The sequence below is a fragment of the Pteropus alecto genome, unplaced genomic scaffold (assembly GCF_000325575.1).
Source record: "Pteropus alecto unplaced genomic scaffold, ASM32557v1 scaffold86, whole genome shotgun sequence".
NCBI classification, from domain to species: domain Eukaryota; kingdom Metazoa; phylum Chordata; class Mammalia; order Chiroptera; family Pteropodidae; genus Pteropus; species Pteropus alecto.
The window spans coordinates 34,000,289-34,026,256 of NW_006442109.1; the positions used below are offsets into that span (position 1 = coordinate 34,000,289).

The following is a 25,968-nucleotide window of genomic DNA, read 5'->3' on the forward strand; positions in this document are numbered from 1 at the left end:
AGGCGACTGAAAGATATCCACATGTAGAAAATGTTTCTAGCATCTCGTCTCTAGCTCAGCCGATCATGCAGCCTTCTCAGTGCACGAGAGAAAGAGAAGCCAGTGTCCAAGATAAGAAAAATGAGATTTTTAACCCATTTATCAGGCACAACTGCCGAGATAATTTAAGAAACTGAACTATCTACATGTGTTAACTTGAAAAATTAACACCTTACATAGGAGAGCTTCTTGATTATCGCCAACTGAACAAGCTAAAGAGTGGGGCCAGGGGGCTTGATGTCTCTCAGGCCTCCTTTCTGTCAGGAAAGTATCACCTCTGAGGTATTCCTGTTTTTGGTTCTCAGAACATGATATGATCTGAGATGAGATGGAATCGCAATTGGCCTGCATATTTGGGAAACACATTTCACTGAAGTGTGTCTAGTCCATCACATGATGTCCGTTGGTCAGGGTCAGTGCTGGTCCTGTGTTGGAGAGTAACCATGGTTTATTTTCACTTATGAGTAAATGGGATTGATAAACCTTTACTTTTATATCGACTGATAAAGTATAATTTGGTGCCGAAACCCAGCAGTTTCTCTTTGTACTACTTTAGTTCTGTTGTGCAGAGAGCTAGAAAGAGAAACTAGGATCTCTTAATTAAAGTATCTTATTGAAAATAGATGTGTTTAATAATAAAATTGAAGAGAAATCATTGTTTTACCCAATGTAGTAGAATATTTGCCTGGTAAATTGCGTCTCTCCCAGCAAGATGACGCCCATCGAGAGGTTCTTCTCCTATTGTAGTGGCATTTAGAAATGTTCTCATTTTTAACTTCTGTGTGGCTTCTAAATTAGATTTCTTTTAAAGCCCCATTTCCTCCTACTTAATGGTGGTTGCTGAGATTGTAGTCTTGACTTTGTGACCCCACAATTACTTTATAATTACAAACTATGTTGTTAATAACACTTGATTAGCATGTCCCTGCCTGTAGTCATCAAAGAGCAAAAATTTTTTCCAATTAGTTTAGGCAGCATGAGTAATTACTAACAAAATCCGCAAATCAATATGTACTCTCTTCTATTATGAATATGCCTTCCTAGTTTTCTTCTCACTGGTTTATGACCAATATGATTAGTGTAGCAGGGCTTTGATGTAATAGCTCTATTCATTATAGGACAGAATTTGGGATGAGGCATATATATATATATACCTTGGAGCCCACCCCAAAGGTTGAGTTACTTAGATGCTAGGAAGCTATTATTGAAAGGTTGTCTCACCTGCAAAATGGTATCATGGCCAGAACCACATGGAGAACATTACACAGAAGCTGCAGCATATAGTGAAATTTTGGTGCACATTGTGTTTTGCAGAAAATTGATGAATTAGTCACTGTGGTAGAATATATGTTATAGCTATAGTTAAACTCCCTATAAATTTTTTTATCATCTTACAGAATTCTTTTATCAGCCCTTTCTAATTTATAAAAACAACAGTATCCAAAATGGTTGCTGTTTGCAGTTGCTGTTTGTTTTCTGTTGGTATCCACTAGGCTTGGCTAAAATTCAGGTAACCAACAACTTAGCTATTTCCAGCTTGCTGTAGTCAGTGCCATGGAAATTATTGCTGAGATAAATATACTTCTACAAAGAACATGATGAGCACTGGCTGGATTGCCGTGGGCTTTCATCAAACACTGGCCAGAAAGAAATATGAATGAAGGAACGTACATAACTCAGATTGTCCTCCCATCTTAGCAATATGGACTAAAGATGCAATTATGAATCATGACTTATGAGTTAAATTCAGGTCAGCAAAAGCTTGCTAATTCTTTTTCCTCTTAACCACAGCCTGCATCTTTTTGTCCTTTGGGGCACCATCCCAACTCTCAGGGAGGGACTCAATAGCAGATAAGAATAATGAGACATCTAATTACTAAGACTATAGTGACTTCATGTGTTTGCTCAAAAGCTGTGAATAAGGAAACTTAGTCATCCTTTCTGAGCACAGTAAAGCTTCGATTTTTACTGTATTTTTTATTCATGGGTCAGTCTTTTAAATCCAGGAATTTGCAATAGGTATTCTCATCTCTTCTGCAAACTGACAAGCAAAAATGCACAGACCTCAAAAGATAGAACTGAAAAAGCGAACAAGGATTTTTCATTGCCGTTTGCTCTGTTTTCAAAATTAGTCAAGTCAATAGAAAATTTCTCTACACATCCAGAAACTTCACTACTCCCAGGTGGCTATTACTAGAGCTCTTGCTTATTCTGAAGTGGAGGAATCTTAAGGACACAGCTGCTTACTGTAATCGCTTCAGGAAGAAAAAAACCTTCTTTGAGAGCTGATGGGATGTCTGATTATAGGAAGAAACTCCAGAAGATATACAAATGCTTTAGTGGAAGAGGTTAAATTGATGAATGAAACTGATTTTAAAAATCTTTTAATATAGAGAAAAATCTGAGAATAAGGAAGAACTAATATTAAAATTATTTATTCATTTAAGAACTCAATTCTTAAATTACCTTTTATTTTTCAATGTAACCTTTTTTTGATGTCGGGAGATTCAGTGGAACCAAAGCAGCAGGTCAGAATACATCTAGAGAAAAGATTCTATTTGGAAATTTCTCATTTATGAATGAGGCAAAGGATGAAAAAGATAAATATTAAATGTCAGATGACAAATTTATTGAAAGGAGTAGACTAAATAGGTGTAACCTCATTGTTTCTCCTTCTGCCCCTTCAAATCCATGCTCTGGACTTCTTGATAAGTTCTTAGGCAGGTTCTGTAGCCTTTATTACTCCTTTTAAGAACAGTTTTAAAGTTTCATCTATTTGAATATAAAAACTCCAGATTTGCATCCAGATAATGTTTGAGCCTTCTCCCACTTCTGCCTGCAATTTGAGAACAGTTTTAAAGTTTCATCTATTTGAATATAAAAACTCCAGATTTGCATCCAGATAATGTTTGAGCCTTCTCCCACTTCTGCCTGCAATTTGTGTGCCAGGCTCGCCCTGGTTAGCCAGCTCCTCTCTCAGACCCTCTAGAGTAGAGCCCAGAGGGCGAGATCACTAGAGAAGGGCAGGTCCTAGAGAGTTGGCGCCGCTGTCTCGTGGCATCAGACTTTTGTATAGCAGTTGTGCAATTGTTGCCTCTTTCTCTTCATGGGCCCTTCCGTAGTTTTTTTGGAAAGCCCTGGGCTTTCTGATTGCAGTTCCTCTGGCACCAGCTTACCACCTGCGCTGCTTGCTCCCTCTAGCTGACCCCAAATCTCCTATTGCATTCCCCTTCCCCCTGCATAGGACTTTCACTTCTCTCATCCTGTGAGTTTCTGATCTCTGCCCAGTTACTTGCCTTTCTGGGCATAATTCCTTTGTAGATGGCTGACATCTGGCTCATTTGTGGAGTCTCTCTCTGGTCTTCAAGAGCACAGTCCCTGGCCCCACATCTCTCTCTCTTTCCCATGAGCCCCTCCCCTCTGCCCCCACTCTGTCACCAGGCAAATGTGTCCCTCACTAGACACACTTCAGAAGCTTCTGAATAGTTCCTTGGAGTCCTCATTCTTTGACATCAAATGAGAGTGAACCCCTCTCCCTTTCTCCCTGACAGATCTCTCCAAGTGAATTCTTTACCTTTCTTATCCCCGTTGAGGTTTGCAGTGGACTAAAGTTGACAGAACTAGTTTCACAATTTTTTTGGTAACTCCTCCATAGTTGATCCAGCACCTCACTTCAATGTGAAAATATTGACATTCACCAAATTATTCGCCTTTGGGAACTCTGCTAAAACTCCGAGACAGAATGGAGCCCATTTTAATATCCTCAACTAAAGTGGAATTTAGGTATTTTCTTTCTTTCTTTGGACTGTTCCTTTCAAAGCTATATTTTATCCCTAGTTCTTTCCTTTGACCTGGTCAGTCTGGATTTCCCAAAGAGAACTATGAGTTGGGCCACCAATAATGGTGGCAATTTAATGGATCCCTTCCCACAGCCTCTGCGAAGCTCCTCATGGGCAGCGTGTAAAGGAGAGAATGTGCCTGGCACCAGCTCCCGTTCAGTCCTTCCCACGGGGGAGCAGGGCTCCGTCTGGCAAAGTTTTGGAAGCAACCCAGAAGCGTCCCTTCTATCCACTGGAGCACAGCATAATGGCCTTTGAAGACGATGCTTCAGTGAGCAGTAAACACTGATTACTGGCTATGTTAATTTTTCATTTTACAGTTTGTATGGCCATTAGAGGGGATGAGATTAAGATTTATAACCAAATTATCATTCTCCTTTTAATAACGAATAGAAAAACAGAAAGCATTGTTCTCCTTAAGTGCTACATGGAACTCTACCTTTCTTGATTTGCTATCTGTCCAGAGGACGACAGCAGATTTTAAAACGTAAGAGAAATTTTGAAAGAGCTGGCAAGAGAGCTCATGAATAATTAAGTCCATCTAGAAGTCCTCGTAGCAGGTCATTTACTTTTTCTTGGACTCCGTATACTAGTGAGGGACAAAGAATAAACTCGCTATACAACCTCCCAGTTCAGCTTCTCCCAGGAAGTGTGCTCAATGAGAAGAGGAAGCCAAAAAGCATCCCACACACATTTCTTGGCCCAATAAGATCCAGTTTTATCCCATGGTTTCAACATGTCAGTAACAATCTGTTATGTTGCAGTTGAATTGAGACATTCTCAACAAATAATTTCAAGACTTAGTCATTATTTCCTGAAGGTTCACTAAATTAGTAACATTGCAGCCTAATGATTCAATTTTGTTTTGATGTCATTATTCACATTCCTAATATACATAGATTGTGCCCTATTACATAACATTTAATGCAGGAACATTCACAAGGGGTAATTGTGGCTCTAATTCTATATCATTGTTGTTTGGTACTTTAAAACGGGAAAGTGGGAGGTTTCCTATGATTTCTATAATTAATTTTAAAACAGCACTTTATAAAATGCTGTTTGGATAAAGAATTGGTTTATATTGGGAAGGGAAAAAAACCTTAATATCTCTCACTTGGGGAGATTTTTCCTTTCCATTTTCATAATTAGGCTCTTTCCATAATCAAAATTACTCAGCCAACACTGAGGCTCTCTTGCAAGCCTGCCCTGCCGGAATATTTCAGTTAAGAGAAGTGAAGCCTAGTGGAGAGTCTTGTTGCAAGAGCTTTGCTAGATCGTAATCCTCCTTCCATATAGCTCATCCCCCTCCATACACACACGCCTTCTCTATTCCTAACATTCCTAATTCCAAAACAAAAGTGGGGTCTGGCCACTTCTTTCTGTCTTGTTCATCACCACCTTAGTCCAACCCACCCTCATCTCTCACTGTGACCAGATGGGTGTCAGGTGCCTCCAGGTGCTCCTAATTGGTTGCCAAGCCTGTCTTCATAGAACAACTTGAAGAATCTCATATTTCTCCTTAAAATCCCTCAGAAGCGTCCCACTTGCAAGAAAATCCCAACTTCTTGCCGCAGCTCACAGGCCCTGCCTGATCTAGCCTTGCCCACTCCTGCCTCATCGTCTGCCCCTTGGACTCTCCAAGTTCTCACCACAATACCCTACACCAGGGCTTTTGCATGTGTTGTGCCTCCACCTGGAATGCTCTTCCTCCAGATTTCGAGCTCACTGCTTCTCCTTATCCCTCGCAGGGGTGACTTACATCTTCTCTTCAGAGAGGCCTTCCTTGGCTCCAGTCTAAGAGTAACCCCCTTCTCTGGATTATTGTACATCTCCCTCTTTATTCCTTCATCAGATGTCTCCCAATCAGTAATTAGGTCTGTTTGTCTAGCTGGATGCCTGCTCTATGCTTTGTTCATTACTGAATCCTTAGTGCAGAGAACATTGCAAGTCACATGGGCTTAGTAAATAGTTGTTAAATAGAGGGAGTGAATGTTGTGTGCAGATGCTACGTGTATGTTTTTTTCCTGCGTGAAATTGTTGTTGACCTTGCAGGGCTACATATCAGTTACTTAAAACTTCAGTCATATTTCCCCATCAATTATTAACGTGGTTGCAGTTGATTTGCAACGTTATGTTTCTTGTTACAAATCTAAGAGCATATGAAGTATCTTGTATTTTGAAATAGTTCTCTTTCACCCTCTCCTCCTTGCAGGGTGAGCTTTGTGGTCTAACCCTAACTCTAACCCAACCTATAGATATGGAGCTGAAATTCAGCCAGAACCGTGAATTAAAATATTGAAAGACTTCAGCCTGTTGGTAATGAGTGCCTTTCATTATTATGAGCCCCCAAGTGTCCTTTCCCCTTCCTTAGGTGGTCCCTGTAGACACTGCTGCAGTGGGCCAGGGTGTCAGGCCTGGAGACCAGCAGGGCGGTGGTTCTCCTGAGAAACACATTGGGATACTAGTGACCAAACACTTTGTTCCCATTTGGCCCCCTGTGGCGGTAGCCACCTGCCGATGCTTCCTCAGTGTCACCCTAGTGGCTGCTATGGGGAACTGCAGCCTCTGCAATGTATCATTTCTGCCATCTCCTGGCATGTATACCATTTGTGTTTAATACTTTGGTGTTACTAAATCTTTTGCCTGCATATTAATATAAGAATTTCCTAGTTTCTTGAGATAGTTATATCAGCTTTTCTTTATGTGTGAATAATCTCTCTCAAATAAAAATTTGAGTCTACGGCCTACGGCCATGCCACCCTGAACAAGCCCATCTGATCTTGGAAGCCAAGCAGGGTTGGGCCTGGTTAATACTTGGATGGGAGACCACCTAGGAAGACCAGGTGCTGTAGGTGTAAAAAACAAAAAATAAGGGATCGTAAGCTGACAAGGTCCTTGCAATCTGTGAGGTCAACCAAGGGTTGCCTCACCTAAAAAACATTAATTAATTAATTAATTAATTAATTTGTTTTTTTATGCTATGATTTCAATATTTGTAGAGAATAATATCTTCACTGTTACTCTTTTGAATAGTAATAATATTGATAATAATGATTTTCCTGCTAGAGTAAAGATAAACATGATTTTTTAAATGTAGTGATATTAATGTATCAGCTATTAATAATGTAGCTGATATGGGTCAACTAAGGATCATGCATTGACGCTCGGTTCTCTCCCCACTGCTTTGTTGGATGCTTTAGGATGTTTGCTGCGCTGAATCGGAATTTAGTCACTTCCCAACAAAATAATTTTGGGATCGGGGTAACTGATCTTTATTCTTCACTTATATGGGTGGAATTTTTTTTTAACCTTTCTTTTCCTGGTTTCTCTAAATGAAACAGAGTACGTTTCCTGATGGGTGGACGTCATGGAGAATTTAAGTTTCTGCCTCCTTCTGGCTATGCCCCTTGCTATGAAGCCTTACTTCCCAAAGAAAAGATGAGATTGGAGCCTGTCAAAGAATATAAACGTGATACTGAAGGCATTAGAGACCTACTGGGTACCACCCAGTTTCTCTCCCAAGCCTCTTTCATCCCATGCCCCATAGACACCAGTCAGGTAGGTTCAAGCTGCCAACAAGAGGCCATAACGTAATAAGGCTACATCCTTCTTTCTGTGTTGTCTATGAACCATCTTTATCATACATTCTGTAGAATTGTCATGTAATGTGAACAACTATTATTCTTCATGTTTCTACCATATGCATGGATGGAGCTCTTTAAGGATTTCTCAACCAGTGCACTTGCTGCATGCAAGGCACTATACTAGGTCTGTGAAGCACAGGCAGAAAGATTTCAGTTTTCTCTGGGAATTCACAACCAAGTGGAAGAGCTAAGATGCAAATGTATTATCTTTTTAAAGTCTAAATGTAATAAACGCAAAATGAAGAGTACGTACAAGTAAATGCTAGAGACACCCTTTCAGCTATTATGTTTCTAGGAGTATGTATGGAGAGCATAGAATTTAATCAGCGCCTTTACAAGCTTAATTAGGGAGGGGAATTCGGGGGTGAAATAATAGGAATGGATGAGATAAGGGCCTAGCAGTGAAAATATAGACTGGGGACAAGGCTAATGAATATTGTCATGTGGCTGGTCGCTTGGAGGAGGAGGACCATGTAGGAGAAGAGTTGGAAATAAAACTGAAAGAAATGAAATAGCAAGGAGGACTTTGAAAGTTCTGATAAATGGATAAATTTACATCTAGATACACAATCTTCAGATTTTTGAAACTTTAATAAGATTTTAAAAACATGACTTTAAACTGAAAAACATACACATTTAGCACACAAATATTGTAATACGAGTCAACTCCAACTCCATTTGAAAACATGTGAATCAAATTACAGTTTTAGAAGTTAGTAGTTCACATTTAAGCAAGTTAGCACCTTGCTGAATTCAGCCTTTGTAAAAAGAGACTTAGTGCATATTTTTTCCCTTTTCAGAGTTTTTATTTTGAGAGAAATATTCACACAATTATGATGAGGGGCATACAATAGTTTTCAGTATTTCCTACATACCAGCGCTACAAAAATCATTAGTCTAGATGTTAGAGAAAATAAATGAAAAGGGACTTTGTCTCTTAGGCACTTGGGTTAATAGTTCGTAGGAACATTGGTCTTTTAACCTGTAGAAGCTCTCCAGCATGTATTTTCTCATAATATTCATATGACTCTGCTACATTCAGTTGTGTGTCCATGTTTATGAGTTTACTTCTTACCTCCTGTAGCTACGGATTGTGAAGTCCCATAGAATAGTGACCACAGCATTTCTCTGCCTGCTTTGTAGAGCCTAGTACAGAACCTGGAAAGGTAGTTGGAGCTGAGAATGTTGGTAGGAAACTGGGGAGGAATTTGTGAGCCAAAGATTATCCTAGGAATCAATCATCTGGTTCCTGTGTTTTCTAGACAAGAAGCTTGAGGGCCAAAGATCTAAATTAGCTGTTCTGTGGACTCAAGGCTAGTGTCTAAGCAGGGGGAGAACATGAGCAGAAGCATGATTCCTACTTCTCTGTGCCGCCCTTACTAAGTCATCATAAAAGTGTATGTTACTCAGAAAAGGCTTTCTGGAAGAAATGGGCTCCTAAGAGAGTTCAAAAAAATGAAGGGAAGTTTTGATGAGGGAGGAGAGGAGGGCTCGACCAAAGAGCGAGAAGAATTTCTAAACATGCAGATTTGAACTTTTGGAAATCAAAGAACAGAGATAAATCCACAAGCCAGAAGAATGTAGCTGTCAGGGCCCACAGTTGGATTTGTATGGACTCAAGAACTAAGAAGGTATTGCTGGAAAGTCAAATAAGGAAGTTCTCATTGGAAAGGTACAATTTATTATTTTGAATGAGACCCTATAATTTTTTAGAATCTGTGAAATTATTGTCCAAAGAGGAATTAAATATTAGATACATAGAGTCAACTCCATGCTCCCCAGGACACACTAACCAGTTTATAGAGTAGGTATCATTAACTGGAGCCCTGTTGTTACACACTAACAGTGCTTGAACCACCACCAGCTCCAGGCTGAGCTTGGGGAGAAAGCAGCCCAGCTTTGAGCAGCTCCACCCCTGGGCATAATCAAGCCAGTGTTGCTCTGTCCCACGTAATGATTTGGGTTATTTGTGGAGGACTCTCTTCACATTTTCCCTTTCACTGGTTCCCCTGACATGCAAATCTACTTTAAGGTTATGATCAAATAAGGAGCACTTAGTTTAAACTGATTATCTTAATTAACCAATAAAATCCAAATATAGTTGTAATTTGTTTTATTATTGTAGCAGTAAACTAAAGAAAATAGGGGAGAAAAGAGAACACTTGTAACCTCTGGGAGAGAGATGAGCAAAGTTCTGGGAAAACACAGAGGAACCCGCCCTGATGGTAACTGGAGAAGACTTCCCAAAGGTGGTGACATCTGAGCTAAATTCAGGATAACTATTGAAGTGTTTGTATGAAAACCGAAGCTGGACAGCAGTTAAAACAATAAAAACAAATTTTACTTAGGAGCTATCATAATAAGGGGAAAAGAACTCCAGTACAGAGCTGGGCTCAATTCTGAATACAACAAGAACAAGTGGGGATTTATAACTAAGGAGCAGATTGGAGGCTGGGGTGGGGGTCAGTGATGGAATATTACTAAGAGGAAACACCAGGGTTTGGAGTGTTCTGACCTAACAATTCTAGCCGAAAACAGGCCAGAGTGATCTGCTATCACCTGGGAGATGGTGGGGGATGAGGAAATTTCATCAGACATGGAAGGTCATCAAAAATCAAGGGTAGCGGATTCTCCCCAAACTGCTTTAGCAGGATTCTTGCTAAATCTGGGGTCTTGAGGGCAAAGCCAAGGACAGAGCCTAGTCAAGAAAGGACTCAGAAGCACTTGTCTAGAGTCTGGTCAAAGAGAGTCATTGTCATTTGCCATGTGCCATGGAAGGGATTGTGTTTGTGAAAATATTGTGTATATCATGGGAGGTATTAATAAGGTGACAGTTGCATTTGCAGGTCATGGAACTGTGTGTGCAACAGTATGACCTTTGGAAAGACTTTTAAAAGTTTGGAAAGGAAACATTTTGGAGGACCATGATGAAATATCTGAAGCAGGGCACTGTATGCTTGGTTAATACATCTAGTCTGTGTCTTAGGAGTATCAAGGAACACTCAAGAGGAGAGCATTTCAGTGTATTTTTGTTCTTTGTAGACTCATCACTCTGGCCAGTATGGAGAATAGATTGGTGGGGAGTTGGGGAGACCCTTGCGATGATCTAGGGAGAAAAAAATGAGGTCAAGTGATGTGGAGGAGGGGATCCTTCAGAAAGACACTTAGGAAATTAACATGATGGATTTTGTTAGATTGGGGGCGTGGGGGGTAATGCTGAGAGGAAAGACACTGGGATGACTTCCAGGCTTGAAGCAATGGTAGGGCCACGTAACAAAAAAAGAAAAGAAAAACAGGAAGAAAAAATGGTTTTAAAGGTAAGATAATGAATTCATCTTTGAGTAACATATTGAGTTCACTTTGGTAGGAAGATCCTTCAGGCAGTTAGAACCAAGGGTCTGAACTTCAGGAGAGACCGTGTACCTACTTGGGAGTGACCATCTCTGGTTGGTTGAGATCTCCCAAGGAGAGAGAATGGAGAGAGGGGAGGTAAGGCCCAGGGAGGCATTCACAGGTGAAGAACACACAAATATCTGCAAAGAAGACTGAGAGGGGACGGGTAGAGAGGAAGCCAAGAGCGGAAAGAGTCTTCGATTACAGCTCCTCCTGGGTGACGTATAGTGAATTCAACTGGGGCTCCTGATCCATATAGATTTTATGGTAGATTTCAGTATAGTTGGCTCTTGTCCTGACTTCTCACTGGTTCTTTATCCTTTTAGGTTGTTTTGCCACCTCACCTAGAGAAGATTCGAGACAGACTGGCTGAAAACATCCACGAGCTCTGGGGAATGAACAAAATAGAGCTTGGCTGGACTTTTGGCAAGGTATGTGTTCCCATGGCCAGGCAGAGATGGAGGGCTGGATTGCCTTGTTTCTGGAAGAGTTCTTCAAAGACTTGAATGAGGAAGAGAACCTCCTGAGCCCAAACTCACCCCTTCTTACTGCTACCTTTCTAGCTTCCACTGATTCAGCAGAAGGCTTGCTCCGTTGTTTGTGTAGTGTGGTCAAAAGTGCTGAGAAGACCAGCTCAGTCAGTCCCAGGAATCTATTTAATCTCTTCTCATTCCCAAAAGCTGGTTTCCTTTGTTCAGGGAACATCGAGTGTGGTAGTTCCTCAGCACCTCCTTTAGATACCCTCTTAACTCCTTTTCCTTTCAGAAAAAGCTATCCTCTCTACATGGGTGGTAAAGAGGATGATTTATTGTTTTGAATATGAATTTGTTTAATATGGTTTTCAGATTACCACTAAGATTAATGGACACTCAGAGGAGGTTGAGGGAACTCTTTTGCTAGGAAACATTTTTCAAAGAGGCTGTAAATTGACTTTGTTCTGTGATTTGCGTAAGGTCGTATCTGAAGGCAAAAGGAGAGGTGAGTTCTGAAGCTTCCTATAATGTTGCCACTCTGAAATTATGCACGGTTCAGCTTAGTTACTGGAAGGGTTCTTGCCCTCTAACACGTGTCTATTGATATAGCTACAATGAAATGTTCTCCTTGAATCGGACCACCTCTGCTATGTGCTTTTATAACATCACAAACCTCTCCTTTGAGAACTAAGCACAAATGCAATTTTACCTTCATTTCTATGATTATTTTATTGTTGCTCCCTGCCCCATTAGACTGTATACTTATGGGGTTTGGGCTGTCTCAAGCCCCTAATTTGTAGCTCAATGCCTACCACATAGTGGACGCTCAACAAATATTTGTGAAATGAGTGAATGAATTAGTTAATGTCTGGATTTGCACTGTCCAGTACAGTAGCCATGAGCCATATGTGGCTACCGAGCACTTGAAATATGACTAGTCTGAATTGAAATGTGTTGTAAATATAAAATATACACCAGATTTTGAAGACTTACTATGAAAAATAATATAAAATGTCTAATAAGTTATGTCTTATATTAATTACTTATTAAAATGGTAATATTTTTGATATATTGAGTTAAAAAATACATTATTAAAATTAATTGCACCTATTTGTTTTTGTTTTTATAATATGGCTGCTAGAAAATCTGAAATTACAAATGTGGTTCACTTGTGGTTCATGTTTCTCTTGGATAGCACCGAGCCAGATTCTGTAGTCTTTTATATTCTGAAGAATTTGGGGCAGGGAGGAACATGGCTACCATGTGTAAAATTGCTCCTCTGGGAAAGTATGTTCTGAATGCAGACACCTGACTAGAAACAAATCTACAGAGCACAAGCCACTGACAACTTGGGGACTGTATGTATCATTTACTAGAGAGAAGATCATCTATTTGCCTATCAGCAAATAGCTGTCTTTGTCTTGCCTGATATAGATTGTCTGGGCCATGTTTCAAAGTGTGTTCTTTTCTGTTTTCCAATGCAGTGCCAGCTGTCAAACTTAAATTATATTCTCTATATTATCACCTAGATACGGGATGACAATAAAAGACAACACCCCTGCCTTGTGGAGTTTTCAAAGCTACCTGAAACTGAGAAGAATTATAACCTACAGATGTCAACCGAAACCTTAAAGTGAGTGTTTAATTGAATTGAATTTAGACTAAAGAGTGAGTGGATGATTTAATGTCCTATCACTAAACTGCAAAGATATGTGTCTCTTGCTTCAAAAACATGATGCATTCTGATAAATTAGGGGGTGATTATTCATGCCATACAAGAATTTAACATAGTAAGTAGCACATCCACCATTGTTATTTAACATATATGTATTTCTGTAGGGACCATTTGCTATTTGCCAGGGACAGGGAAAATATAGGCAGGAAAAAAAGAAACCTTAGAATCAAAGGACCAACTGCCTCTTATAGTTCAGGTAAAATCAAAACAAAAGATAAGGCATTTGTTAAAACCAATGAGAAAAAAGTGGTTTGATTCACTAAATTCAATCTAAAAACAACTTATAGCTTCTCTATGATCCTACTCATGCTTAAAAGCCTAATTCATACTTTAATTATTTTAGCCCAAGGTGGGATTTACCATCTTGAATTTCTTTTGTATTTGTTACCTATTCTCTCCATGTTGTATTTCTGTTCTCTACCTGTCAGTGTAGAACATTTTAATACTGTGGGTTTGTTGGCATAACAAGGCTCTGCAGTGGTGCCTTTTCTCAAAGCTCCCTCATATGTGATGTCTTCAATCTCCCTGATGCTTCTTGATGGTGCAGCTCTGGTACCTCATAGTATCAAGCATGGCTCAAGGCACTATACAGGGAGCATGCAGTAAATATTTGCTGACCTGTAGATGTGCTATTAGGATACTATCTGTTCCCTGGAATCAGAAGCAGGATGCAATCCTAATATAAATTTGTAAACTCAAAAATGTTTCAAAGGGGGGCTATTGACAGCCTTCTCTTTTATATTCTTATGCTTGCTGTCATCTAAATCTGGAATTGGCAAACTATGGACATGGGCCAGTCTGACCAGCCACCTATTTTTGCAAATAAATCTTTATTGTAACAAAGCCAAGGTGCTTACACTCTATAATGGCAGAGTTGAGTAGTTGTAAGAGACCTATGGCCCACAAAGCCTAAACATTTACTATCTGACCCTTTACAGAAAAAGTTTGGTGGCTCTTTGGTCTAAATGAATGACTGTTGGCTGCTTTCGTCAGATCAGATGTGGGGTAGGGTTCTCGCTGTCCTTTATCTAGCGTGGTCTTTTCCTTCTTTTGCATAACAGAACCCTCCTGGCCTTGGGGTGCCACATTGCTCACGTTAATCCAGCTGCTGAAGAGGATCTCAAGAAGGTCAAACTGTCCAAAAAGTAGGTGATTTTTTTAATAGTTCAAGACTTCAGTGCCTCAGTCTGAATTTTTAAACTGGGAGGATGGGAAGCCCATGAATGAAGGCAGGTGACAGCCCCAGGTGCTTGCTAGCACCAGCTTAGGATGTCTCCTCCGGTTACTTAGACTGCACTGAAACCCCCAGGCAGAAGCCTACTGAAATACAAGTGTTTCCAGGCTTTCCCTCTTTTTGCTCCTCCTGCCCAGGCCCACACTACTATTGTTAGTTTTGAGCCAAGATGTGGCACTCTGAGATGCATGCACTGTCTTTGGTCTATAAAAATAACATTTGGCATAAGAGCTTGAAAATGGTTGGTAGCCATAGCAAAGATTCACTCCTCTGGCATTAGGCCAGCCTTATAAGTCCTTTGTGGAAATGAGTGTCTCTGCCAAGATTTAATTTGGCCCCCTAAATCTGCATATGTGCTACTCTAGCTCTCACCCGTACATTCACAGAGTCACATGGGCTGGTGCATTCAGATACATACTCACGGGTGCATCCACTGGCTCACTTACACACTCCCCCTCACATCCTCCAGCCTTGGGTGTACATGCATTCACACAGGTGTCATAATTAGTTATGAGCCAAGGCAGTGCCAGCGTTAATCAAATGCTTCTCTTCCCCTTCTTCCTGTTAAACTCTCAAGCTTCCAAGCTCCACTCTCAGAAGCTGAGAGTAGCAAATCTGAGATGCAGCAGCTGGAGGGGCAGCCTACTGGCCAAGGCTTTTGTGGTCAGTGCACAACAATCAATGCAGGTTGACTCTGCCCAAAATCAGGCATCCCGAGAAGGCAGATAAGAGACAAGAGCCTACAGTAGACTCTGAATCTAATTCTGCTTGGAGGTTCCTGGGTAGAGTGAGCTTTGGTCTACAAGTCATCACACTTAGGTTCTGGCCTGGTCTGGGCACTCAGTGGTCCTGGAGCCAAGGGCGCCTCTGGACTCATGTTCCCACATGGCCATGATCAGCTGCTCTCCCTAGAGTCACTCTATAGTGTTCCCTTCTCCTCTCCATTCACATAATGCATCTACCTGGACTTGTACTGAGCTTTTTCCCAACTTCACATTAAAGACAGTTAAAGACATTTGAAGCTCTGACTCCTGGACTGGACACCTAACCACTAAGGACACTTCAAGCTCACAAATTCTCTAATGCCATGATTTTTTTTTTTAAATTTTCAAAGCGAAAGTTGAACTTTCTAAGACTGACCAATCGTTTTCCACTGATTTATAAGAAACCATTTGGCTCAGTGTCTTATGCTCGTCCATATGGCTAGAACCTTTTGTGTTTTAAAGTGGGATGAAGGAGCTTCTGGTAATGTTACAGCATGCTAAACGTGTAATTAATTATAGGGCATGTAAGTGTTTTTGTAGAAATAAGGGTGGATTTCCACTGACCATCCATCCACTTTCTCCAGTAGTCGCCTGTAGATCTGTCACACACATTGGCAAAAAGGATGGTAGATAAGGGGCTTCATCTGTGGACTTCAAATAGAACCGAGATGTCCATTCTACCACAGGGTAGAACTTGTGACTCTAGCCTTATTGTCTGAGTGTTCTTACCATGTACTATTGGTCTAAAATCTGGAATGAGGGAGTCATACATATCAGCTCAAAATGTTTTTTTCTATTTACCTGTAGCTACATGATGTCCAATGGCTATAAGCCAGCCCCTTTGGATTTGTCTGATGTGAAGCTGTTACCTCCTCAGGAAATTTTAGTGGATAAGCTTGCAGAAAATGCACATAATGTTTGGGCAAAGGACAGAATAAAACAAGGATGGACCTATGGCATTCAACAGGTAAGGATTTCCAGGTCATGCCCGCTGGAAAAGTTAAGAGATGTGCTCATCCATCAACATGCCATTTTTCTTTGGTGGGTGTTAGATTGGAAAATAGAAGTTGTCCTTGCACTCTAGCCCTCCTGCCTCAGTGCATTCATTATTTATAGAATCATGGGACTGGATGGCATTTGTAATGGTCACAGTGACATTAACTCCAGGCACAATTCCAATTTTGTAGAAAAGGATAGACTTACCTTTCCATCATTAGTCTGGTTCACTCATGATCATGATGCCCTGTGTATGTGCCCACTGGCTGCATCTGCTCTCATTTCCTCCCGGTCCTGCTGCACGCCTTGTGGAGAGATGAGCTTTCCTGCCACTCTCCAAGGCCAGGGTAAGGCAAATCAACGTCATAGCTCAGCCATATTTCTGGGATGGTCCCAAGTATCTACCACTGAGAGTAAAATGGAGGGATGCTAGCTCAGGAGATGGGCAAAACAACTTCCTCAGAAGTCTGTGCCCCCTGACTTCAGTCCGTCATTCAATCCACCAAGATTCCTGGGCAGCCAAGATTCTTAGATTGAGCAGGAGGCAGCCTAAGAGCCAGAGTACAGCAAGGAATTAGGTAGAGTTTAGAGCCAGAGTTTAGCTCCATATCATTTAACACACCTCTCTTCATGAAATGCTTCCCTCATCTCAGTAAGTACTGGGGTTAGGGTTAGGGAAGTTCATGGGTAGCGTGTGCACACATTTTCATTCATATCTGAGCCTCTGAACCTACATAAGTGTGGAAGTCAAGAACACTACAGCTATAGAAACCGTGGCAGGGAGGGGAGTAGGCGTTCAAATAGCATGTCAGTCATATTTATTTACCACTTATCACCGCAGTTGTCATTATTGTCTCTTCTTAGTCCTCCCTAAGGAACTGAGGAGAACTCTAATATAAATGTGTGTGCACTGCAATGAAATGGACCCACCGTGGCTCTGCCACCTTTTCTGATGTTTCTCTTTGAGCATAGATGTTTCTCTATGATGTTTCTCTCTTAAGAGGCTATTGTAAGGAGTCTCTAACAGTTTAAATTGTGGCATAGTTTTCCATAGGGGGTAGTTACATAAATCCCCATCTGCTTTGCCTTGGGAATAGAGGTTTCTAACCAGTTTCCTGACACTTCATTTTATTCACAGGCCTGCATTATTAAAATGTGTTTTTTAATGCTAGCTTTGAACATTAGAAAATGTCCATGTTACCGATTTAATTCTAAGAGAAGTATAAATATGTACATTGCTAAATATCAAGGCACTGGGGCAAGAACAAGTATGCTCATATGAGGAAGCCAGGACTCTTGCCGGGAGTGTGGGAGTGGGACAAGCTATTCGTAAAGACAAAATATGTTTTCTCAGAACCTCTTTTCTCTGGCTCCGCATAGGATTTGAAGAACAAAAGAAATCCCCGTCTGGTGCCATATGCGTTACTGGATGAGCGTACCAAGAAGTCAAACAGGGACAGCCTTCGTGAAGCTGTTCGGACGTTTGTTGGTTACGGCTATAACATCGAGCCATCAGACCAAGAACTAGGTAATGAGTGGAGATCGTTCATTCTGGCCCCTGTTGACCAAACAGGTCCTCTTCTGGGGAAATGCTAACTTCGAGTAGTCTAACTTGTACCATTAAAAATGATATTGGTGCTAAAGAGCACTAAACTCAATGGGGTACTTTAAGAAGCAGGAGAGGGGAAGGAAAATCATGCTTGGTAGTAAAACATTGTCACATTGACAGATGTGTCTGTGATGACCATGGCTATGACCCAGTTCCACAGAGATCGAGTTATCCCTCAGGGTAGCTGAGCTTTCAGGGTTTTTTGGTCACAAAACCAAGTTACCATCCTTTATTTTTCAAACATGTGAATATCAGCTTACTTTTGGAACAGGTAACCTTATTCCTAAATGAAATTCTAACACTGATTAAAATCATCACTTTAGAATTGATAAACATGTCATTGTCATTTCATATCCCAGGAGGTACTAGGGCAGTATTACAGGTGGTGAAGGGGATGAATTTGAAATAAGACAGACCTGGGTTCAAATCCTTGCTTTCTTCAGTTTATTACCTCTGACCTTGAACAAAATATTTAACCTCTGAGCCTCAATACTTCATCTGTAAAATGAAGACGATATTACTGACCTCATAGGATTGTTGCTAGAAAAAAAACAAGATATAATCTCTAAAGGATCTACTACAAAGTAATCACTTGGTGAATTGTAGCTTGCATTGTTATTACGATATGATGGTGAAAATGATGATGATTATGTGGTGAGCAGAATGTTATATTAGAAACAGTGGGAGATCTATCATCAGTCTTTGTTGTCAAAGTCTTTTGAGAAATGCTACCAAATTATTAATATTCCATATGCTCAAACTCCTATACTGTTTCCTTTCCTTCCTGCAATAGCTGACCCAGCTGTGGAGAAAGTCAGCATTGACAAGATTCGATTCTTCCGGGTAGAGCGATCCTATGCAGTGAGATCTGGAAAGTGGTATTTCGAGTTTGAGGTGGTGACTGGAGGAGACATGCGTGTCGGCTGGGCCAGGCCAGGCTGTCGGCCTGATGTTGCACTGGGAGCCGATGACCAAGCCTTTGTGTTCGAAGGCAGCCGGGTGAGTCTGGACGCATCCTCAGTGCAAGTGTTTTTTTCTCCAAACATTTCCCTGGGAGTTGGAAGTACCGAGTGTGTAGGTCTCTGGCTTCAAAATGAGTGGCCACCACCAGTGGCTAATTTAACTCATGGAATGATCATTACCTAGTGACTGTCACTTTTCTCCTTGCTCTGGTGAAGGGGAGACTGTACACCAAGTACTTTCTATAATCACCTGCATATCTGCCCTTGCACCTGAGCCCATTGCCTCCACTCCAAAGGAGGGCCACAGAACACTATGCAGCCAGTATCTGGGGAAGTCTTATCACTTTGCCCCAGAAAGAGTCCTGCATATTGTCATAGCTAACTGGGTATTGGGAGATTTGGGCCACCTTTCCTCGTGAGCCTTATGTATCTCAGTTTCATTCATCTGTAAGATAGATCACTCTTCCCTGTGATTTGTGCTTGGTAGAGAGTTGAGTACCTTGTAGAAACCAGGTACCACTACCAGTTAGAAGAAATTGATTCTTTGGTCATTTCTCCAGCTGCCTGGTGGCTTTTAGGACTTCTGTTTCTCTAATCCCTGGGGTCTTATTTCCTAGGGCCAGCGCTGGCATCAAGGGAGTGGGTATTTTGGCCGTACCTGGCAGCCAGGAGATGTGGTTGGATGTATGATTAACCTGGATGATGCTTCAATGATCTTCACACTGAATGGGGAGCTGCTGATCACCAACAAAGGCTCTGAACTTGCCTTTGCTGATTACGAGATCGAGAATGGTAAATCTACCACCTTCCCCCATTCCAACTCCATGAGTTGAAGGAAAATCCAGGGAGAACTGGGTGAGCTCGTCTATCTCCTTAGTTAGGGTGCACTGTCCTTTGCATATTTGAAACCCTGGTGGTGAAGACTAGCCCTTATACTATCATTTTTGAAGAAATCAAGACAAATAATAGGGATATTTGGTATGTACAGTATAAATATAAGTTCTGAACCTCTAGATAGATTAAGAACCTCCCCTCTAATTCCCTGCCTTTCACTTTGGCAGCTTAAGGTTTCCCAGGTTTCCTGGTATTACAAAGGAAATGCTAATTGCATATGGACTAATGTCCCTGGCAGAATAGAAAAGTCAGTGAATTAAAGAATTGTCCTTTTATTCTGATTTGAATTGTTCGTCTGCATGTTTGTGAAATTGAACTTGATGCTTTGGTGAAAACCATTGAAACACAAATTTTGACTTAGCTGTTCCCTTGAATGAAATACAATTCATTTTGAAATTCAGACACACTGTGAAACCCAAGCACAGTTGTATTTATTAATGGCCATGAATAGACTGCAATCAGGGCAGTGCTTCCAGCTACACAAAGGAACAATTGGTGCTTCTTATTTGCTGTCTACAGAACTACATTATGTACAAAGGTTGTTGGCATACGGAAGAAGGAGCGCTGGTCTGTGAGTCAGCTGACTTGCTCCTAACAAGCCATGTGGCTCCCAAAGAGTCAGCTGGACTTCTCTGTCTCATCTATACCAGAGAGTAAGAGGTTAGACTACATAAGTTCAAACATCCTCAGATATAAAATTCTATGGCAGTGACTTAATACTCGCTGCCCCTGTTCTTGGTGCTGTGCCACATGCTGCTGCTTCATTACAGATGAGGAGGAGGCAGAGTGGCTGAGAGGGAAAGAAGCTGCCTCGGGTCAAGAGCCGGGATTCACCTCCTGCCTCTGCTCGTCCCAACCTGTGACATCTTAGGTCAACTTGGTTTAACATCTTTGCATCTCAGTCCCCCTAGATAAATGATAAGGGCTCCTGATAGCTCTAAATCTCTGAGAGTTCATGAAAAGTCAATATATTTTCCTAGAAAGACAGGATGACTATAGCTAGATGGGGTCATATTTTAATGCCTTCTGAAAAGGTTTAAAATCAGAGTATTAAAGAACTCTATTTATGGAGACATGCGGAAAAGATGTTGCCAGCAGAAAGAAAGGCTTGTGGGCTGGTTCAGAGGCAAAAGGAGGGGAAATGTGTAGGTGGACATGAGGGCAGAATAGGTAAGCCATCTTCAGCCACCGCTCTTAGGAAACAGATATTTACTGAGAACCCACCATAGGCAGCGACCTCTTCTTGAGGTGTGAAAGAAAATTTTAAAAAATAGAAGATTCAGGTTTATCCCCAAGGAAAGAGGCTCCCTGAGGCAGAAGGAATCCAAAGACAAGAGACTTTTCTCTGACTCTCCTGTTCATGAACCAGGAAAGATAACTTATATGAGGCTTTAGCTCAACATAAGAGATGAGAATCTTGTCTGTTGTACAGAGCGATGAGAACTTCGTAAAGTCCGAAGTTTTGCTACTCAAAGTGTGGTCTACTTGTTGGAAATGCAGGATCTCAGGCTCCACCAGACCTACTGAATCAGAAACCATTCAGACAAGAGACTTTGGTTTTTAGCTTTATAAACCACTTTCACACTCTTTACAGATACCTATTGTTTGCAACATGCATAATCCAACAGTACCCTAAAACTTTAATAATTTTTCTGAGAGTCACATATGGTGGTTTGTATGTACATATAACTGCAAGTAGTAGCTGTATTAACTCATTTTCTAGTTGTAAAATAAATGAAAATATGAAAATGTAACTAATAATACAAAGCAGTAGGTTAGAAATGGAAAATGGCTGACACAGAATGAAGATCTTATGTAATAATGGGTTTGGCACTGAATGTTAAAGAATCTGAGATATCTACCCCTCAGGTGAAGGGCATTCCCCTCAGGAGATATAACTAGAGTATAGCTGTGGAATTAGGAAACTTCAGGAAAGGGTGGAACAGTTTGGAAGGTTTGTGTATGGAACTTATGGAAGACAAAGCTGGAAAGATAGACAAAGTGCAGACGACAGCCTTGAATACCAAGACTCAGTCTTTTCATTTAAGATATTTTTATTGTCTAATCTGGGCCAAGCACTCTCGGACTTAAGTCTGTAAGACATGGTGGGGGGCAGAGGTGTGGTGGCTGTTGTAGAGTTTGAGCAGGGGAACACTATAAAGTAGAGGAATGTTTTAGGATAACTCTGCTTTTAGAGTTCATCTGTATCATATAAAAGAGGTGCCTCATAGACTTTTTGTGTACAGAGACATGATTTGACCTTCAGAATAACAAAGTCTATTACTAGGAAGCTGTTTTATGATAGAATTGTACTGTTATGTTAACACATTATACTGAAGTATCATATCACACTTTAATAACACAGAGACAAGATAATTGGAAGGCTCTTTCAATTCTGCGATGGCTCAGGAAGGGCATTTGAAAGAGAGTCTGCATGCCATTCTTCAATAACAATAGCCCAGAGGCCTGGAATAACCATATAGTATCTCTCTGTTGCTGTATAAAGTGAAAAGAGGCAGTAATTCTTGCCTTGAGCTGTTGGGAAAAGCATCTGTTGAAAATAAAACATTTTGTGCATTGCGGCCCCCTTAAAACAAAATCCCCTGTGTGCTTGTGTTCTGGTCGTCAGCCTTCCAGGCACGATTCAGGCCATTAGCCCAGTGGGAGTTGTGCTGTGGGAAGTTTTTAGTCCTTTAAGAGAAGGAATGGGGGCAAGCATTAATATTCATGGCCATTTTTTTCTCCGGCTTATTTATAAGTTATCTCCATCCTCTTCTGCATCATAGATGATATACTATTATCTGCCTCATTAGAATTTTTCTAATCATTGTTCCCTACGCTGATCCTTGCCCTGAACCATTACAGCTCTCAATATTGTCACCTAAAGGCTTCAAGAAGCTCAGAAGCTTCCATGATGAAACCTTTGCTATTCTTTTATTCCAGTTAAAAGAAAGGAAGATAAAATTATGTACATCCTGCCAGATTTCAGAATGTGACGGCTGGAAGAGGCTTTAGTGCCAGTCTCCTGTTCTTCCTCTCTACCAGGCACTCCCCTGAGGGACATTCAGCTCCAGTTACAGCTTTGGTATCTGCAGGGGCAGATTCCTGGACTGTCCCTGCCATTGGCCTGCCATTTAACAGCTCCCCCAACTCTGCTGGCTGCTCTTCCGTAGGCAGCAGATGAAACTTACTTGCCAGAAGTATCGCTGCCATCTGCATGCAAACACATTCGTACCAAGGGTTCCCCTGTCATCTTTTCTCCAGATGGGTGCTATGCTTCAGAAGGTGGCTATGGCAGGGGAAACATGCCTCTTGTTTCCTCTGTTTTCTGCAAGGCTGGCGACCATCACAGCGCTGTCCCTGAACTCCACCTTTGTTGCGCTTGGCACGAAAGTGGGTAAATTAATGGGTAAAACACATGCGGTTGGATTGAGACTCGGAAACACCCAGGAATGGTCTGGGCAGTCATCTAACCATCTCTCTCCAAGATTTGTTTTTCTGTTACTGCTAGTGATTTGCTCTCATGTCCTTCTTGAGTTTGAAATGGATTGAAAATAGATCCATGGTTTGGATTTTCTAGAGAACTGGTTTCTCTCCAAGCTCCTGAAGTATAAAAAGATGATCTCCTAACTGTCCCCCTTCCTAATCACAAAATCAGCATGAGGCCTGTGACACAAAGTTTGTCAGAACCAGGGGTCCCCTACAGGATTTAAGTGCATGTGTTCTTGCCATTCCCTTGCTCGGTCAAGAACTCTGCACATCTTGGTTCAAGGTAATACTGCTTGCAGATTTTCTCCTCAAACCTATTCAAAGATGTCAGCAGAATTGCATCTGTTAGCTGCATGTAGGGAGGGGGTATTTCTGTTTCCCTTTATTTTTCTGCCTTCTTACTTCTCCAGTCTCATTTGCAGCTAAGGATTAACTGGGTTGTGTGCAAAGTACAAATCCTTGTTTATGAGCATCAGTGCTCACTGTACCGCCATGTGGCCTTACCAAATGGAACTTTTTATCCTGGGCAACTCCAGGAAACCATGTGGCCACTTGTGATAAGTAGCCCTTTTTCCTTAAGCGGCCTGGAGTCTTTGGTCTTAGGTATTGTGGTCGTGGGTCTCCAGCTGCCTGATCTAGAGGCATACTGGTCAATTATATGACACTTAAGAAAATCATTTGAAAAATGGAGGGGGAGTGAGAGTAAGTCATTGTGGATAAGAATTAGAAAGCAGGCATCCTGGCCTCAGCCCCCATTGCTTGCTGTGGACTGCTTCTCAAGCTGCCTTATTCACATGCTGGCTCTGCCACTTACTAGGTGACAGACCTTGAGCAAGTTATTCAACTTGCTAAGCCTCGGTTTCTTTAGCCGTAAAATGTACATAATAATGAGATAAATTTGTAGAGCCCTAAGCCCAGTTCCTGATACTTAGAAAGTACTTAATACTAGCTATTGAGCTTTATCATCATTGTTCCTCGTTGTCTATCATGCAGAGTTATAAAGTTAAGTGAAGTTTTAATGACTCAAGTAAAGGAGTTTTAGAAATGGAGAGATCATTAGCTGGCGTCTCTTGAAGGCCAAGTGCAAGGAGCTGATGAAATGTATCCAGTTATCGAGTATCCCCCAGGAGCAAAGTGCTGATGCCTTACGAGGGTTTATCTTTGCTCTCTGTCCTTTTGGGGTTTTCTCTTTTTGTCTTAAGATTTGGATTTAGCTTCTCAGCAGCTGCTTTATAGTGCTGTCCCAGCTGTGCTCACTTAGCCCTAGGAGGTCCAAAAAAAACTTTCCCTCCCCTTGCTTTCATATCCATGACTTCTCATGCACTGTTCAGCTCTCCCCCATACAGAGAGGGCTTCTGCCCTGTAGGGACAGCACTTTACCCTGTAATGAATGCAGCCCCCTGCCCTGGGGCATGACTACTGCTTAAATCAGGGGCATCATCCCCTGTGATGTTCACCCCCTCTCTTGCATGCTGGCTGGCAGCTGGTCTATGAGTCAGAGGGTGTAGAATCTTATTCTAGTTTGCCACTTGCTCTTCCCATGACCTTGGTTTTGTCCTCAATTTTGTCCTCAGTAAAGTGCCATCCCATCTACTGGTAGCTTAGGAAAGATAAGGAGCCTGAATTCTTTAGGAAAAAGGGTTCCATACAAATATTCCCTTTTGTTTCTTCTGTATGTATCTTAACATTGTCAGTAAGTCTCGGACTAGGAAGTTATTCACGTGACCTGAGTTATTCAAAGTCCTCATCCATGCTTCTCCCATTCAGGCTCTTACATCTGCTGCTCACTCGTTCCACCATTCAAGGTAATAGAGAAGAAAGGAGAAGAGAGATTTTCTTAAGACATCCTATCTCTGCTCATATCAGGGCTGGAACACTTCATCATCATGGCTCCAAGATAAAGTACTGTAGTGGTAGGTTAATGGTTGACTTAACCAGCCCCAGCCCCTTTAGCAAAAAAAGAAAATACCGTCTTGGGATTTTTACAGCACAACATTCCCACTTCTATTTTCCATATCTATAAGCTCCTTGGAATCCAGACAGTTTCCTCTTCTTCACTTCTTCTCATGGCACATAGCAGAGCCCTCTGTCCCAAAGGGGGCTCGGGAAATTTGCCAACAAGCAATCCTTATTCCATACTTGAGTCAGCCTTTCAAAGATTCCTTATTTATAAAAATCTCTGTCTATAGAAAGGAGGTGATTTCATCTATCTGAGTCCCTAGCACAAAAATGCCAGAAGCACAGTTGCGTGAATGGGTGGCCGTCTGATTGACCTGTCTGTTTCTCTTCCTGAGGGCCCAGCCGCCAGTCTACTCTCAGTCCTTAGTGGCTGTGAGCGGAGGCTGTCTTCATAGAAATCACCCTCATTCTGCGAGAATTGCATTAAAGCTCTCTTATTTAGAAATTACATTAAATAGTATTAAATAGTGTCCTAAATGAGTTTATCATTTCTGAAAGCAACCAACTTAGCCTGTGAGGGGTTTCTTTGTCACTCATGTGACTTATTTACATAGAAACCGTGTGGCTTAGATAACAGTATATAAGCACTCATGCTAGGAGGAGTGCATTTTGGCACTAGTCTCTACAGTCCAAAGCTCTTGCCGGTAAAGGTAAATTCTCTCAAACTCGGCCTTTAAATTACCCCTTGAATAAACACTTCTGTCCTAGGAGCGAAACCTGCTCTCTCTGTGGGGGCTCCAACCTCTGATTTAGCCACTGGCCTTGGAGCTTTTTCTCCCCTTCCGAGCGCTCTCAGCCACCTGCCTCTCACATCCTCCAAAATCCCGGATAATTAGTGCTTTCCCAGCTCTGCTGATTTGTTGGTCCACAATTATGATTTATAAATAGCCGAGAAAGAAGAACACCAAACAGTTTGAACTTCTGCTTTAGTCTATTCT

General features: G+C 41.4%; 1 protein-coding gene and 1 pseudogene across 1 annotated transcript in view; both read left to right on the forward strand.

Moving 5' to 3' along the window:
* The window catches only part of RYR3 (ryanodine receptor 3), a 331,058-nt gene that overhangs the window by 129,094 nt on the left and 175,996 nt on the right, over positions 1-25,968 (forward strand). The window contains exons 20-27 of the mRNA XM_015595855.2: positions 7,220-7,436; positions 11,242-11,346; positions 12,918-13,021; positions 14,185-14,268; positions 15,929-16,088; positions 17,498-17,645; positions 18,520-18,725; positions 19,306-19,480. Of these exons, the coding sequence (XP_015451341.1) occupies positions 7,220-7,436; positions 11,242-11,346; positions 12,918-13,021; positions 14,185-14,268; positions 15,929-16,088; positions 17,498-17,645; positions 18,520-18,725; positions 19,306-19,480 (1,199 nt within the window). The remainder of the gene's footprint in view (positions 1-7,219; positions 7,437-11,241; positions 11,347-12,917; positions 13,022-14,184; positions 14,269-15,928; positions 16,089-17,497; positions 17,646-18,519; positions 18,726-19,305; positions 19,481-25,968) is intronic.
* Positions 6,621-6,733, forward strand: LOC112469817 (annotated as a pseudogene).